The sequence below is a fragment of the Podarcis bocagei genome (assembly GCF_964188305.1).
Source record: "Podarcis bocagei genome assembly, chromosome: 15".
NCBI lineage: Eukaryota > Metazoa > Chordata > Lepidosauria > Squamata > Lacertidae > Podarcis > Podarcis bocagei.
In genome coordinates, this window is record NC_138141.1 from 40,679,820 (window position 1) to 40,695,309 (window position 15,490).

Consider the following 15,490-nt stretch of genomic DNA (forward strand, 5'->3'; position numbering starts at 1 on the left):
TCCCTAACCAATGAATGAAAAATAAGACAGACTTAAGAAGATGACTTATATCGCATTAGCCTGTTCCTTCACCTAGCCCAGAGTCAATGGCTAACTGTTGGAGGCAGCTTGACTCTGAATGCAGTTGCTGTTGCACTCAAGTCCTGCTATAGGCTCCTGATTGGTCACTTTGAGTACAGGATGCTCTCCCAGTGGGAGAATGAAATAGCAAGCCAAGAAGTGTTTCTTAAAATTCATTACAAGATGGAGCGAGTTTGCACGGAAGACAATAGCCCTTATAGTTACCACTCCATTTTTCCTCCAGAGCAGGCAATCCAAACACAATACAGGAGAAATTGTTGACATCTCTGGAAAGGGCTATAGCTCACTGGTTCAAGGGACAAATAAATAATGATACTCTGGTTCAGCCCACAAGCCAAAGTTTCCATAGCTCAGTTACTTTGCATGCAGAAGGTCCATGGTTCAATCCCCGGTATCTCAGTGTAGGGCTGGGAGGGAATCGCTCACTGAAATCCTGGAGAGTTGCTGGCCACTCAGCATAGACAATACTGGGCTAGATGGACCAATGGTCTGAGACAGTATAAGGCAGGTTCCTATGATGCCTCAAATGGCTAGTTCTCATTAAATGTCTCTCAGCCAGTAACCATTTTGCAAAGCATAATCCCTACCTTAGGAAGCCGCTGCTGCTCAGCATGGGTCCAAGCGAAGATCTGTTTGCCAGGTCTTTCTCTTTGGCAGAAAAGTCTTAAATGGGATAGTGTGCTGCAACAGAATGTACACAAAAATTAGGGTAGATTTTAGGAAATCATATCCTGACCTACAACCACTTTGCAGGGTAGTTTATAAAGAATTAAAATTATAATAAAAGCAATTGAACAAAACAAAATCACATATTTATCTCCTGCTAAATATAGTCTTTAAGTGGTTTACCAAATATCTATCTATCTATCTATCTATCTATCTATCTATCTATCTATCTATCTATCTATCATCTATCTATCTATTGTATTTTAATTTTTTTGAAGATAATCTTTATTGATTTTATGATTACATACTATACATATACACATTACTTTACATTTACTCCTAAGAGTTGACTTCCCTCCTTCCTCCTTCTGGCTTTTTTATGTCATCTCTAAGTTTTCCGCATTGTCTATCATCTATCTATTGTAGTGGTTAGAGTGTAGACCAGGGTTCGAATACCCTCTTGGCCATAATGCTTACTGGATGACCTTGGGCCAGTCACTGCCTCTTAGCCTAACCTAACTCACAGGGTTGTTCTGGGGATTAAGTGAGGAAGGGAAGAACCATGAATCCCACCATGAGCTCCTTGTTATATTTTTCTTCAGTGAAACTGAGAAACTGCAATACAAAACAATGCAATAAAACATCAATACAGTGGTGGCTCGCAAGACGAAAAGAATCCGTTCTGTGATTCTCTTCGTCTAGCGGTTTTTTCGTCTTGCGAAGCAAGCCCATTGAAGGATTAGCGGATTAGCGCTATTAGCACTATTAGCGGCTTACCTGCTGATCGGATCAGCTGATAAGCGGCTTAGCGGCTTAGAAAAGGGGGGGGAGGGGAAAAACCAGCAGGAACTCGCAAGACATTGTCGTCTTGCGAAGCAAGCCCATAGGAAATTCGTTTTGCGAAGCACCTCCAAAACGGAAAACTCTTTCGTCTAGCGAGTTTTCCGTCTTGCGAGGCATTCGTCTTGCGGGGCACCACTGTACGCCTCACCCCAAAAGAACATACGTAGCTGCACATTTGAAACACCTTCATAGTCAAGGATTGTTCTCCTCAGCCTCCCTCCTACCAAGGCATATCCCACCTCAGAAAGGCACCACTCGCCATATGCATCACACCCAAAATTGGCCTTATGTCTGCACAAATCAAATCACGCCTGCTACTCATGCAATTCACTCATCCCATTCTGCCACCAGTACACCCAAACACAGCACCGTTTGCTCCATTATCTCCCAGTCAGCCACCAGCAACCACTCAACAACAAAAAATGCACTGTAGGAACGCCCCAAGGGTGTCCTGCCAAAACATTCGCTGACAGAACTGTGTACATGACAAGGCAAATTGCTACCCATCAGTCACACAAAAGTACTGTTCCCTACAGCAGTCTGGGTTTTACCCAAAGACGCCGTCTCCCACCCAAGACTAGTCTCAACCCAACAACGGGTGGAACTCTCTCTCCCTGGTGCGCCTTCCCTCTCGCCAAGGAGTGCCCTCAGGAAATTCCACCCACCCAAGAGGCATGCCGAAGAATAAAACCCGACAAAAGTACCCTCGCCATGGCTGCCAGACCTCTTTGCCTCCGTGGTGCTGGTTTTGTAGTTCTCCAGAATGGATGGGAATAATCAGTCAGAGACAACTGGGGTCCCAAAGCTATGTCCCACTTGAGGCCTGCCAAGCCTCTGTAACATGGGGGACAATGACAACTACTTTTGCAAAAAAATACAAAACTAAATAAATAAACTGTCTTAATGCTGCAACCTGCCCTGGATAGAAAATGGGCATCCTACAGGGAACTGCTGTACTTTACAGGGGAGCAGGGACCCAAACTGAAATCAATGGAAAATGTAAGGTGCCAAGTTCTTCTATATGTGGCAGTCTTGTAAAAGGGTAAAAAAAGAGTATTGGGAAATGATCCATAATGAATTGAAAAAAAAATGTTTAAAAGCACTCCCCCCCCCCCAAAAAAAAACCAAAGTCCTTTCTGTTGGGGATAATTTAGACTGAATTTCCCAGGTGTCAAAAAAAGTTATTTATGTATGCCACTACTGAGACCCGTGTTTAATTAGCCCAAAAATGGAAAACAATCGAGGTCCCGACTAAAGAAGAATGGTAACTTAAATTGACAGAATATGTGCGGCTTGCAGATTTTACAAATTAGAATAAGAGGACAAGAAGAACATACGTTTAGAGAAGATTGGAAAATGTGGATAATGGCTCTCGTGAGAGTGTGGAAGATCATAACCAGGCCATTGGCCCATCTAGTCCAGTGAGTGGTGGCATAACACAAAATGGCTGCCGTGAGGCGTGGCAGGACTCAAAATGGCTGCTGCATCTTAAAGAGCAGGAAAGGAGGGACCACAAAATGGTGTAAACAGCCCAAATTAATGAGGAAAAGGCACTTACTTCAGTCACTGCTCCCTCACAGAGAGCAGCTCTTTCTCCCCTCTCCTCTGTTTAGAAATGTATTAAGGAGGCATGTTCAAGGCAGAGAAGGCCAAGCTGGTATAAGCATGAATGGAGCAGGAAGAGCAAACAGTCTCTTATGCTATGATGGTTCTCGAGGGGATATTTACTGAGGCAAATTTACTGGCAGGCACCCTGGCACACACTCTCAGGGGCACCTGTATGAATCCCAGCAGGAAACCTTTTTTTAAAATAAGCTAATACTACAACGCAGTATACTGGGACGCGGGTGGCGCTGTGGGTTAAACCACAGAGCCTAGGACTTGCCGATCAGAAGGTCGGTGGTTTGAATCCCCGCCACGGGGTGAGCTCCCATTGCTCGGTCCCAGCTCCTACCAACCTAGCAGTTCGAAAGCACGTCCAAGTGCAAGTAGATAAATAGGTACTGCTCCGGCGGGAAGGTAAACGGCTTTTCCGTGCACTGCTCTAGTTCGCCAGAAGCAGCTTAGTCATTCTGGCCACATGACCTGGAAGCTGTACGCCGGCTCCCTCGGCCAATAAAGCGAGATGAGCGCCGCAACCCCGGAGTTGGTCACGACTGGACCGAATGGTCAGGGGTCCCTTTACCTTTACCTTACAGCGCAAAAATTGAATTCAGTGTTGTAAGGGACGAACAAGTGATAGATTTCCCTAAGTACAAAAAAAGTTGCACAGTACCGACACTAGCCTTCTTTTTTGCGTTCATGATGTGTGCGACATAACGGAAGTTGCGACTGGGTTTTCCAAGCCTAGATTAGAAGTTGTGCTTTTTTAAAATAATAATGTTTTATTGATTTTAACATATATAGTACTTCATCACTTATACAATCTTTTTTGGACTTCGCTCAGCAACTCTGATGACCCACTGTTTTAACCACTTCTTATGCATTTCTTAAATTCATATTGCCTTTAATTATCTTAACTATCCACCCTCCCCCTTGTCCATTTTTGCAATAGTTCCAATGATTCTCCTCACAAAACTTCTTGCAAACCTACAAACATAGTTTGATCATGACAAATACTTTTCAAATAATCTGTAAATTTACTCCAGTCTTCTGTGAATCTCTGGTCCCGCCGATTTCGAATCTTTCCTGTTAGTTTGTCAGATTGGAAGTTGTGCTTATGCAGGAATTGACCAGGGGGCTGAGAGATGTGAGGAACCCCTTAATTCTCCTCACAAAATAATACGGTCCTCAGAGTGTTTTAGCCATCAATCCCTCTTCCCAGGGAACTCTGGGAACTGGAGCAGTGTGAGGGGCACCCCTAAGAAACTACATTTCCCAATCTGTAAATTTATTTCTATTCCACTTTTTCTCCACGGATGTTCAAGGTAGTGTACATGGGATAATCTCCTCCCCTATTTTATCTTCGAAGCTCAGGCTTAGAGGCCGTGTCTTGTCCCAAGATCGCCCAGCGAACCTCATGACTTGGGTGGAGATTTGAACACAGATCTCCCAGGTCCTAGTTCCAACACTCACTATTAGTCTGAGAGGTCATTTCCAAGAGGATTTCACAAAGATCAAAGTCCTTAAGAATTGCTACCTAATATTCATACATCTGCATTATAAATCCATTGTTTATGGGCAGCACAGAGAGAAAACAGAGAAAGATTCTTGTCCAGTAGCTTTATCCATCACCATAAAAATGATCATGGCATAATTATCTATGACTGGGAAAAGAGGAAGTCACAAAGAATCTCCAATTAATGTAGGCAGGACAGCAATGCAATCCTGTGCAAAATTACTTGGAAATCAGCTCCACTGTGTTGAAAGGGGCTTGATCCCAGGTAAGCATAGAGTTGCAGCCCAAATTACCCATTACCGTACATGCTAATGTAAGAAAATCCTGATGGCTATTTGGAGAGTGACTAATCTGTAGCAGAGAAACACCCACCCTCTACATTTCAGAGTTTTCTATTCTTCAGTTCTTCACACTTATACAGATCAGTTTGCAAATATTACTTTTAAAACTCCTGATAAAAATTCACCAGCGTTTTAACTCTGGATTTCTCCTAATGCAACACATTTTTGCATTCAGTTTTGCCAACACACCCTTTTTCAAAGCAAATGTCCTGATATAATGCATATTGGTATATTTTCACTATTTTTATGCACACCTTACCGTAGCTAGCCTATACATTCTTGCACATAAATATTACTTGGCCGGAGAATTGGAATTGCATTGTGAAAGCTTAAGGGAAAATTTCAAAGGATGACCGTTTCAGTTCGTGGATTGGTTTGGAAAACTTGAAGCTTGTAAATTCTCCTTGAAATGCCATCAGAATCAAATTTGTCTCCCATCCGTGTGTATCTAATTTTCTTCATGTGGTCAATTTGCAAAGAGCAGCAGGAACCTTGGGAGAACTTCAGAAGCAGATGCTGCCACCAGCTGGTCTTGATGTTGGTTACATCACCACCCTTTGCAAATAACTTGGTGGCGAAATATTATTCTGACAAACCTCAACCTATTCCCCCCTTCCTACAGAATAGTTACCACTTAGCAGAAAAGGTGGTTTCAGCAGATTTAACTTTTGTGTTCTGTGTTGCAAGGAAGCCCATGGACAACTGCAGATGATCCTGCTGCTCCATGGGTGGAGGAAACCGCCCTGTACCAAGTCAATTAGCCAAACTTATGTTATTGCCGAACCTGCCTGGCAGAGTGATGGAGGTTTTTCCTGCCATTTGCTACCAAATCTTTTTTTAACTGGCAATACCAGGGATGGAGCATGAGACCTCCTGTACCACAAAGGGACTATTTGGTTTGCAAGGTAGGTTCAGTGTTTCATCCATTTTTAGGCACTTTATGTAATAATTATATACTATGTCCCTAACCTTATTTTGCAGCTAAAACAGGCACTGCCCATATGGCAAATTCATGCTTCCGCCACACGGAAAGGAGCGACATCTTTTTGATGGTCAAATTCCACCCAAATGTATATTTATTTAAATATGGATGGGGAGCATAAAACGGATCATAAGCCAACTCACTCATTTTTTTATAGAAATTTCTAGAAAAGGGAAAGGAATTGAGGCAGCAGATTGCATCCACAGTATTTAATTTGTTTGAATAATATAGTTACAGATAAACAAGTTCACTCCATATACAGTTACTTGGACTTTTTTTTTATACAGTTCATATTCCAATACATTAATACTTTTTTATTATTTACACAGTACTTATGTACATGGTCTTTCTAAATTCAGTGCATTGTCAATAAGTTTTTATACAATAATTTACAAAGTGAATGTGGTTAAGAGTTAACTTAATAAATTTCCCTGTTAAATTTAGGAATTAATTTAATTTTTGTTTCTCCTTAAAAATAATAATTAAGAATCGATGTAACAAAGCATGGCAGATTTTTAAAATGGCATTAGTAGATCGTTTCAGTGACAAGAGAAGTTCTGAAAGGAAAGTTAATCTGAAGACGAGTTTGGAGGAGTTTGTAAAAGGAAAAACAGATCGGGGTGTCTCAAAATAGTCTTGAATCCAGAAACTCCACCGGTTTGGAAGGCTTGGTTTTCTCCAAACTCGCTGCCCTGCGGAAAAATAAATTTAGGAGCAATACCCTGTGAACATTACCAGCAGGGGCAGCACCTACCCAAGCCATCTTGAAGTGTTATTACCGGGTGCTCAATAATCGCCCCACCCCACCTTTGGCAAAGCTTAAACCTAATTGTTAGAAATTACTGGACTGAGGAATCGTGTCCATCAAAAAGATCAAGGCCTGAACAAGGGCCAAATTTAGCTTCTAAAGAAATTGACTTTCCAAAGAGTCAAGTCAGATACTCGCCCACTGCCAGAGCTCCTAAGGTGGAGGGTGTCCCTGATCCTATACGGAGGTTGTAGCCATGAGTCATGGATTCATGCTGTCTCCCCTGATCCTGATTCGCAGAGGTATCAAGGCATCCCACAAACATGTCAGTGTGTAGGACAGGCCCCTATGTGAAATGTCAGTGCCACCACATGACTTGACATGGGATATTGACATGGGGTGGGGAACCTATGGCCCATCCAGGTGTTTCCGGACCCCGACCCCCATCAGCTAGCATGGCCAATGTTTGGGGCTGATACGGAGCCGAGGGCCACAGGTTCCCTACTCCTGGTCTAAAGATTTCAGACTGTCTCAGAACATTCCCCAGCAAGTGCATGCAGGGATGCATCTAACAACCCCACACTGAATTTGTCGGAAAGTTGCACGGGCTCAAGAAAAGCAACTTAAAAAAAAAAAGTTTGTAAACCCTGAAAGCTCAATCAAAGAGGAGACAGGGAAGCAAAAGCTGTGCCTTGAGAGTGATTAAGCTAAATGATTCTGTTTCATGGTAGGAGTGGCAGGTAGAAAAGCATACTGCAAATAAATAATGCGACTTTTGGCCAAGTTCCCACTGAATTGTGCCTAGGCTGCTCAGATGACTGAATATAACTCGATGGAAAAATAAAATTAAAAAATCCTCTACTTAGAAATCTAGCTTTTCAGGGACAAGTGTGTTTGTTTAGCTTTCTCCCTGACCGGCAACCAAGTGCGTTTGTTTTGTCCACAGGAGCCATTCAGCCATCAGAGTCCCTGAAATTTGAAGTGGTACAGGCCAAAAACAAGTTCAGCAGTTCAGCAAAAGCTAGGCTTTTTGTTGTTGTTCCAGTTTATAAATTAACACTTAAACCCTGACACTGGCTGCTTATTCCGACAAATTAAGGAGTTACAACCCTGTTTAAACTCACGAGTTATCTTATTCAACAATGTCCTTTAGAGGGGTGCTTTGGAAGAGCAAGAGAATTCAGATGAAGATAATGGCAGAGTCACTTGGGCTCCCAGACTAGGGGACCAATTACTAAAGGTCTTACTTCTGAGCTAGTGGATTTTCGAAGAAGTCTGTTGGGCCCAAGTCTGCAGGGATTCAAGCACCTTTCTTCACAGATATTTCTGGACGAAAAGGCGTTCTGATGCAGATCTCTTTTTTTGCAACTCTTCCTACAAATGAACTCCATTGGTGGGACAACAGACTTGGCTTTCAAAAGTTGTAAATTAATGCCAACCTTATTACAGGAAGAAATGGGGCACTATTTTTCTTTCCAGGTCATGGGATGCAGCAGGGAAGCATGCCTAGGTTTGCTTGCAGACTGGATAAACTTCAATGTTAAAACCGTAATAGCTACCCAAGCAGGATTTCTTGCTCTTTAAGCAAAAGAGGTGCCCTCATCCTTCACTCCAAAAACACTTGGCAGTAATAAAATTAACTTATGTCTGAGTTTTAATTATCCTTTCCTTTCATTTAAAGTGCAATTTAATTAAAAACACAACACACACACACAACTATTTCACACTGCTCACAAACTTGAATCTGGGGGGCAATTTTCTAGGGTCTAAAGGCCAGAGCAGAAGAAATGCCTGTGAACTCTTAACCATGGTGGAGAGGTCAGAAGACGGGGGCAGAGCAACCTGTCATTCCCCTCTCCACTCACCCCTTGCCCAACATAAATTCCACAAGCACATGGGTAAACATTGCAGCGTTCCCATCTCAACCAAGATTTAGAGATTTGTTAGTTTAGCATCCCACATTCCCCTCCTGGAATCTCAACCATAGTTACTAGTTTACTAGTGTTATGTCTGCACCAGGCCTGAGATCTTAAGAGCAAACTTCTGTGTGACGTAGATTCTAAGATGGGGCACCAGTGGGCCCATATGCATGTTCAAACTTTCACATAAGGCAGGAGGGCAGCTCACACACTGATGCCAGGGAAAGCTAAGGGCCTCCTGCCTTCAGATTGGGGGTGAATGCCAAATAATCCCCCTGTTCTCTCCCCACTTTTTCATGAGTAGGATGGCATGATATCAGCCACAAAATCACAGAGGGGACAGGAGAAATTCCCCTCCAAGCCATTCTGAAAGCACACGGCTCATCCAAGAGGGTGGAACTGACATAGCCAAAAGCCAAGAAACAAACCAAACTGAGACCAGTGGGGTTAAGAACGGAAAAGGCAGGAAATTCCCTAAGCCATGATGTTTGCTCCTCTGTGCAGGTCGCCTATCCTGGGCTTTCCTTATCTTGCCACTAAAAAAATGGAATAAAACTTCAGAAAAAGGAGGTAGCAAATTCATGTCGTCTACAGACAACACTACAAGTTCAATCGTCTTAAATCTGAAGAGAGCATCCAAAAAGGTTGGTTTTCTTCTTCTTTCTATGGGTAATTTGTTTTTGCTTTAAAAATGGGGGGAGGGAAGCAAACACCTTTCTATTACTCTGGGCCAGCTTTTATTTGGGCTACTTACAACTTAAGCTTTCTTGGTCCTAGTTTGCTTACATCAAACCAGTTTAAAAGCCAAAGGTAAAAAAAAGGAAATCCAACCAATGGGTGCTATTCCCCCCCCTCTCCCCGCCCAATGTGTATGGAGAGATCTGAACAAAAACACAAAAAACCCCAAAGCTATCTCAACCTGTGAGCTGCTATGTAATTAGGGGTTCTTTCTTTCTCTTTTCTTCTAGTTGTGCTTTCAGATCATGAGAGGAAAATAAAAAAATAAAAACTACGTTTAGCTCTTCCGCTCTGCTAAAAACCACTTTTTTTTTCTTTTTTTGCCAAACGGGAGGCGACTTTTCAAGGGCGCTCCCTCGCAGCGGTCCGCGGCACCTCCCCTGGCTTGCGCTCACTGCAGCACGCAGTACTTCTTGTAGTCGGACTCAAAGTCTTCGTCCATGCTGCTCGTGTCTGCCATGTTCTTGCCGTCTATCTTTGGCAGAAATTGTGCATAGTCCACTCCTTGCTGCTCGTAGAAAAGAATGTAGGCGGAGTCCGTGTCGATTTCGTCAGGATGCAATTCCTGGAAGAGGAAGAGGAGGAGGGGATGCTCATTTTGTTCCAATAAAGAACCCCGTTGTTTTGTTTTTTTTTAAAGTGCTCTTCTGAAAATTAAGCTGGGCACACCACAAGTTTGGAAACTGCAGAATCTCAACCATCCCTGCCCCTGGGGCTAGTGTCATGGACTGGCTGGATGCCAAGGAGAGAACCCCCAGGGGAAGACTGCTCAGAGCCAGGGGATTGGTGGTGGGACGACGATGAGTGGTCAGAGGGAGGACAGTGAAGAGGTGTTTTTATGTTGTGAACCACCCTATGATCTACAGGTCTAGTGTGGTATACAAATTTAGTAAGAATCAGGGTTTAGTGAGCAGGAAGAAGCTGTGGCAGAGGACAGTCCAGAATCAGAAGGCTGGAGAGGAGGGGGGCCAAGAGGCAGAGTGGGGTTGGGCTGCTGAAGAAGCCAGGGAGTCTCCCCCTCCTGCTGCACTTGCTCCCCTTGAAGAAGTATGAAGAGGGCATAGCAAAGAGAGACAAGACGAAGAAGCCTCAGGTTGCTGGGGAAAGACCCAGAGGAGGAGTCTTAGAGAGCAGCAGGAAGGCAGGGACCTTCAGTCCTCACAACTACCTCATTGTGGAAATACCTACTGGGAAGAGTTGCTTTGACCACTAGGCTTGCACTGTTTAAGTTTCTTTGAATAAAGAGTTAACATCTCTGACACCAGGTGTTTTATTTATCTGAATCATCCGAACTACAGGAAAATGAGCTCCCTCCACATACGGTCACATGTGGGTCAGAGCAGCTGCCTCTTATGCCTGGCCATCATCACGACTGCCCTCACATTCTCTCTTAAGGAAGGCAAAGAAGATTACCTTACAGCTGCTGTCATTGTAACAGTACCACTTGCTGTTGGGGTTTTTGGCGTAAGTGACGTAATGACCTCCTCCCATAATTCCTGAATGGCACTGGAAGGGGAAGAAAAAGCAGTTTTGTATTGCTGGCCCAACCAACAAGGTTGTAGCAGTAGTCAGTGTTGTTCTATATTTATTTACACCCCCCCCCCTTTGCCCCTGACAGGTTACCCCAATGCTGGTGGTCCTCCATATGTTGTGGGACACCCAACTCCCATCAGCCCCAGCCAGCATGGCCAGTGGTCAGGGACAGTCAGAGCTGAAGTCCAGCAACAACTGAAAGGCGTCAGGTTCCCCAGCTCTGGCACAGAAAATAAGTGTTCCTCAACTTCCATTAGCTCACACCATCTGATGAATTTTGCATCATTTCATAAAGGCTCTGAGGATACAAGCTACTAAACTGTACCTTGTCGATTCTATGCCCGTCAAGAGTCCTGCAGCACCCACATTCTACTTGACGTGCTGAAGAGAGACCTCAAAATCCCACCCCAAGCCAAGCCAAATCCTACAAGCCGTGTGAATTTTGGCAAATGAAGCACATTCAGCACCAATTTTTTATTCCTGCCACCCGCCTCATGGCGATGCCTTTCTGTCGCCTTCATCCCAGCCCTTTCCTTACCCACCTCTGCCTTTTGAGCACCCTGCACAATGGCGCACTTGCCTCTGCCCTTCTACAAAACCCAAGCTTTTAAGAAACCAGTGCAGTCTCCCACCCAAGAGTGAGTAACCTACCGAAATTGCATATAGGCTGTAGATGGGGTTAACACAGATCTCTCCTCTTTGGTCAACCACCATCTCCTCCTCCCCGTTGATGCTGCCGTTGCTGTGGGAGTTTTGCTTGCACAGGTATCCATTGGCTAAAGTCACCTCGCTGCTGTCCTGAGCGGCAAAGAGCTCGCCCTGGCTACCCCCCAAAGCATGCCCTCGGCTGAAGCCATCTCCTTGGTCGGGGGTGACCTTAGGGTCCGGGTCTGTACCGTTCTCTCGGGTCATGTCCAAGTTCTCTTTGCTGCTGGACAGTTTGTTTTTACACAGCTGGGGGAGCCGGAGCCGCCCCTTGCTTCTTCCCAAAGTCCTGGGGCTACCAGTTGGACTAACGTTTTTACTCGACGGACAGCCAGTTGCACACTTCCGCCCGGAAGATGGAGACGCTAGAAGAAGTGAATGAGCAAGTGTGCGAGTGAGAGAAAGGGAGAGGGTGGCAAAAAGCTGAACAGACAAGACTAAATTGCCCACGTTTAATCCCCAAAGCAGTGCAGCATATCTGAAGGAGCGTCTCCGCCCCCATCGTTCTGCCCGGACACTGAGGTCCAGTGCCGAGGGCCTTCTGGAGGTTCCCTCACTGCGAGAAGCCAAGTTACAGGGAAGCAGAGGGCCTTCTCGGTAGTGGCACCCGCCCTGTGGAACGCCCTCCCACCAGATGTCAAAGAGAAAAACAACTACCAGACTTTTAGAAGACATCTGAAGGCAGCCCTGTTTAAGGAAGCTTTTAATGTTTGATGCATTGCTGTATTTTAATATTTTGTTGGAAGCCGCCCAGATGGGGGGGTATAAATAATAAATTATTGTTGTTGTTGTTTGTTGTTATTAAAATTTGCTATTAACAACTTTTACATCAGTGGGTTAGGTAAAGCAGCCGGCTGCATCACACAGAGACTTCTAGGTCTTAACCTGCAAAGTTCATTAGCTCTAGCAACAGGGGTTTGCTCACCACTGTGTCTTGGTCTAGTAGCGATTATCAACCTGCTAGGTATTTAGCAACATTACATACTCCTAGATCCAGGAAAGCATTTTCAATGATTACCGTATTTTTCGCACCATAGGACGCACCAGACAATAGGACACACTTTGTTTTAGACGGGGGAGAACAAGAAAAAAAAATTCTCCCCCTCTCTGCCCAGTGCCCCTTCAGTGAAGCGGCAGGAGGCGCTGCACAGAGAGGGGGAGAACTTTCCCCCTCTTGTTTTCCCGCTCTAAAACAAGGTGCCGTTTAAGGTGCGTTCAGGCGGCTACCTTGGAAGCCTGGAGAGCGAGAGGGGTCGGTGTGCACTGACCCCTCTCGCGCTTCAGGCTTCAGGTTCCTTTTGACCTGCTTTTTGGGGCTGGCGGGGGAAGCCCACCACCAGCCCCAAAGAGCAGGTCAGGGAGCAGCGGAAAGGCGCAGCGGAGAGGCTCCTGCCATAGCCGCGCGTCACCTCTCCAGCCGGGAGAGGGTTGCGGGGCGCTTCTTTAGCCCCGCGCGCGCTCTCCCGGCTGGGGAGGTGACGCGCAGATATAAAGGCTCCTGCCATAGCCGTGTGTCACCTCTCCAGCCGGGAGAGGGTCGCGGGGGGCTGCTTTAGCCGCACGCACGCGCTCTCCCGGCTGGAGAGGTGACACAGGGCTGTAGAGGCTCCTGCCATAGCCCCGCGTCACCTCCCCAGCCGGGAGAGCGCGCGCGGGGCTATGGCGTCTTCGCTCCATAGGACGCACACACATTTCCCCTTCATTTTTGAAGGGGAAAAAGTGCGTCCTATAGAGCAAAAAATACGGTAACCTCACCATTTATGGAAGGCCCATTTGTCAGACTATTTGAGAATTTGTTCCTGCAAAAGCAGCTCCGTCAAAATGTGAGCCCATGTACCTCTACACCAGTGTTTCCCAACCGGTGTTCCGCGGCACACTAGTGTGCCGTGAGACGTTGGCTAGTGTGCCGTGGGAGGGAGGCGGGCGAGTCGGGCGGTGAGAGCCGGCGGCGGCGAGGATCCGCGTCGAGCCGGGGGCGGCTCCGCGGTGGTGGTGCCGAGGTTTCTCTCTCCATTCTCCCCTCACACACACACACACAGGAAATAACACAGGATCAGCTGACAGGACCCAGCCAATGGGGCGGCGGCGGGGCAGCGCGTGCAAAAGGGAGGAGCGCGAGACAGCGGACGAGGAGGAGGCCGGCATGTCCGGGCAGCAGCAGCAACAACAGCAGCAGCAACTCCCGGCGACGGCTCCTCAAGCCCCGGGCAACCCTACTCCCTCACCGGCCTCGGCCGCCCTCCTGCTCCACCCGCCGCCGCCTCCCCCGCCGCCGCCGGCCACCTCGGCCCCGCCGCCGCCCCCCCTCCTCCGCCCGCTATCGCCGCCACCACCACAACAGCCGCCGCCGCCTCAGCTGCCGCCGTCCCTCAGTCCCTCGCTTTGTTGCCTCCTCCCCCCCCACCCCCAAAGCTTGGAGGTTCCCCGGCAAGGGGGAGGGGAAAAAATTGAAAACTTTCACTTTCGTGCGTCCCTCCCGGCGTGACGCTGCGCGCTGACGTCACGGGGCTGTAATGGTGGTGTGCCGCGAGATTTTTCCCCTCAAACAAGTGTGCCTTTGCCCAAAAAAGGTTGGGAAACACTGCTCTACACCATGTATGTGTCCCAGAGGCCCAAACCAGTGACTCACACAGAGACACAGCCTGCAGCCTCTTCTAAGGGCAAGCAATTCTGCAGCATATGTCTACTTCAGGAGTGATGGAAATGACCTAATTTCACTCAGTACAGAGATGCGGCAGGATTATCTGCTCCCACCAAAGGCAGATTGGATTGGCAAGCCCAGTGCAGTGACTCATGCAGGAAAATAACAGCCAATTCTGAGGGCAGGTAATTTTGTGGGGTCCTGAAGTAGTCAAACACAGTGGCATGTGGAGATGGAGCAGAATCACCTGCCCCCAGCAGAGGCTGGTTGGACACATCTATGGCAGTATTAACCAGTCCTTCATTTTACTTCATCCAGCCCAATGCAGAGATCCCTCCTCTCTCCTACCTTTGATATTATTTAAGACGCCAGAAGTGTTGAGGGAAGAGGGGCTCCTGGTTAGCACATCGCCCTCCCCGGCCACTGGGACGCTCTGCACCTCCATCCTCAGACACTCGTCTTGCGGAATCTGGGTCTCAGAGGGATCGTCAACCTGGGGAGTCAGCGGCTTCTGCAGCCAGCAACTTGGATCTCTTGGCACCAGGAAGGCACTCGGGTTGAAGCTCTCTCGGGGAAACTTGACGATCTTTTGGGATTTTATCCAGCGGCCATTGACAAACTGGAAACGCTTCAAGTGGATTATCTAGAACAAGAGATGTGGGAGGCAGGATCAGGTCAACGCTTCAACTATTAGCATGTCTTGGTTTTTTTTTAGTTTGCAGGCCTCACGGCAGGCCTTCTCGCCGCTCTCTTAACATGAGTCACCTCCGGCGGCAATTGGTTTCATTAGAGCTGGCAAGGCAGAAGACAGGAAGACCTACAGCATGTGGGGCCAGAGCCAATGGCAGGCAAAGCCAATTAGCTCTAGTCTTGCCCCCATTCTCCTCCATGCCAAGTTCTACAAGGACAACGTGGGACTGAGGAGGAGGAAACTGACAGGCAGCGCCAGAAGGGATGTGAGTAAGAAGGCAGGGAAGTTGGGGCTGGCTGAGGGCAGAATGAGGTTGGTGGGACGCTGCCCCATTTGTGCTAATGAACCAGCCTTCAGTGTCAGCTCTGGGAGACAGTAATCATCCAGAAGTAGGAACTAAACACCACATAAAATAAAGATGGAACTCAAGTGGCCTGACCCATGAGAAGGCCGCTTCATAGGGTCAATTAAAAACAAAGAACTG

The 15,490-nt window shown here is 46.8% G+C and overlaps 1 protein-coding gene and 1 long non-coding RNA gene across 6 annotated transcripts in view; one reads left to right on the top strand and one right to left on the bottom strand.

The window, feature by feature from the left end:
* The first annotated feature begins 4,210 nt into the window (after positions 1-4,210).
* LOC308574949 lies at positions 4,211-6,656 on the top strand. Its single transcript, XR_014002661.1, has 2 exons — positions 4,211-4,517; positions 5,737-6,656. It is a non-coding gene; the product is annotated as an uncharacterized lncRNA (long non-coding RNA).
* USP32 (ubiquitin specific peptidase 32) overlaps positions 6,226-15,490 on the bottom strand; it is a 123,369-nt gene continuing 114,104 nt past the window's right edge. For all 5 annotated transcript variants that reach the window (XM_081172842.1, XM_081172839.1, XM_081172843.1 and 2 more), the window contains exons 31-34: positions 14,664-14,958; positions 11,621-12,039; positions 10,850-10,942; positions 6,226-10,001 (exon numbers count right to left, since the gene is read on the bottom strand). In XM_081172842.1, coding sequence (XP_081028968.1) covers positions 9,828-10,001; positions 10,850-10,942; positions 11,621-12,039; positions 14,664-14,958 — 981 coding nt within the window. In that variant the 3' untranslated portion in view covers positions 6,226-9,827. The remainder of the gene's footprint in view (positions 10,002-10,849; positions 10,943-11,620; positions 12,040-14,663; positions 14,959-15,490) is intronic.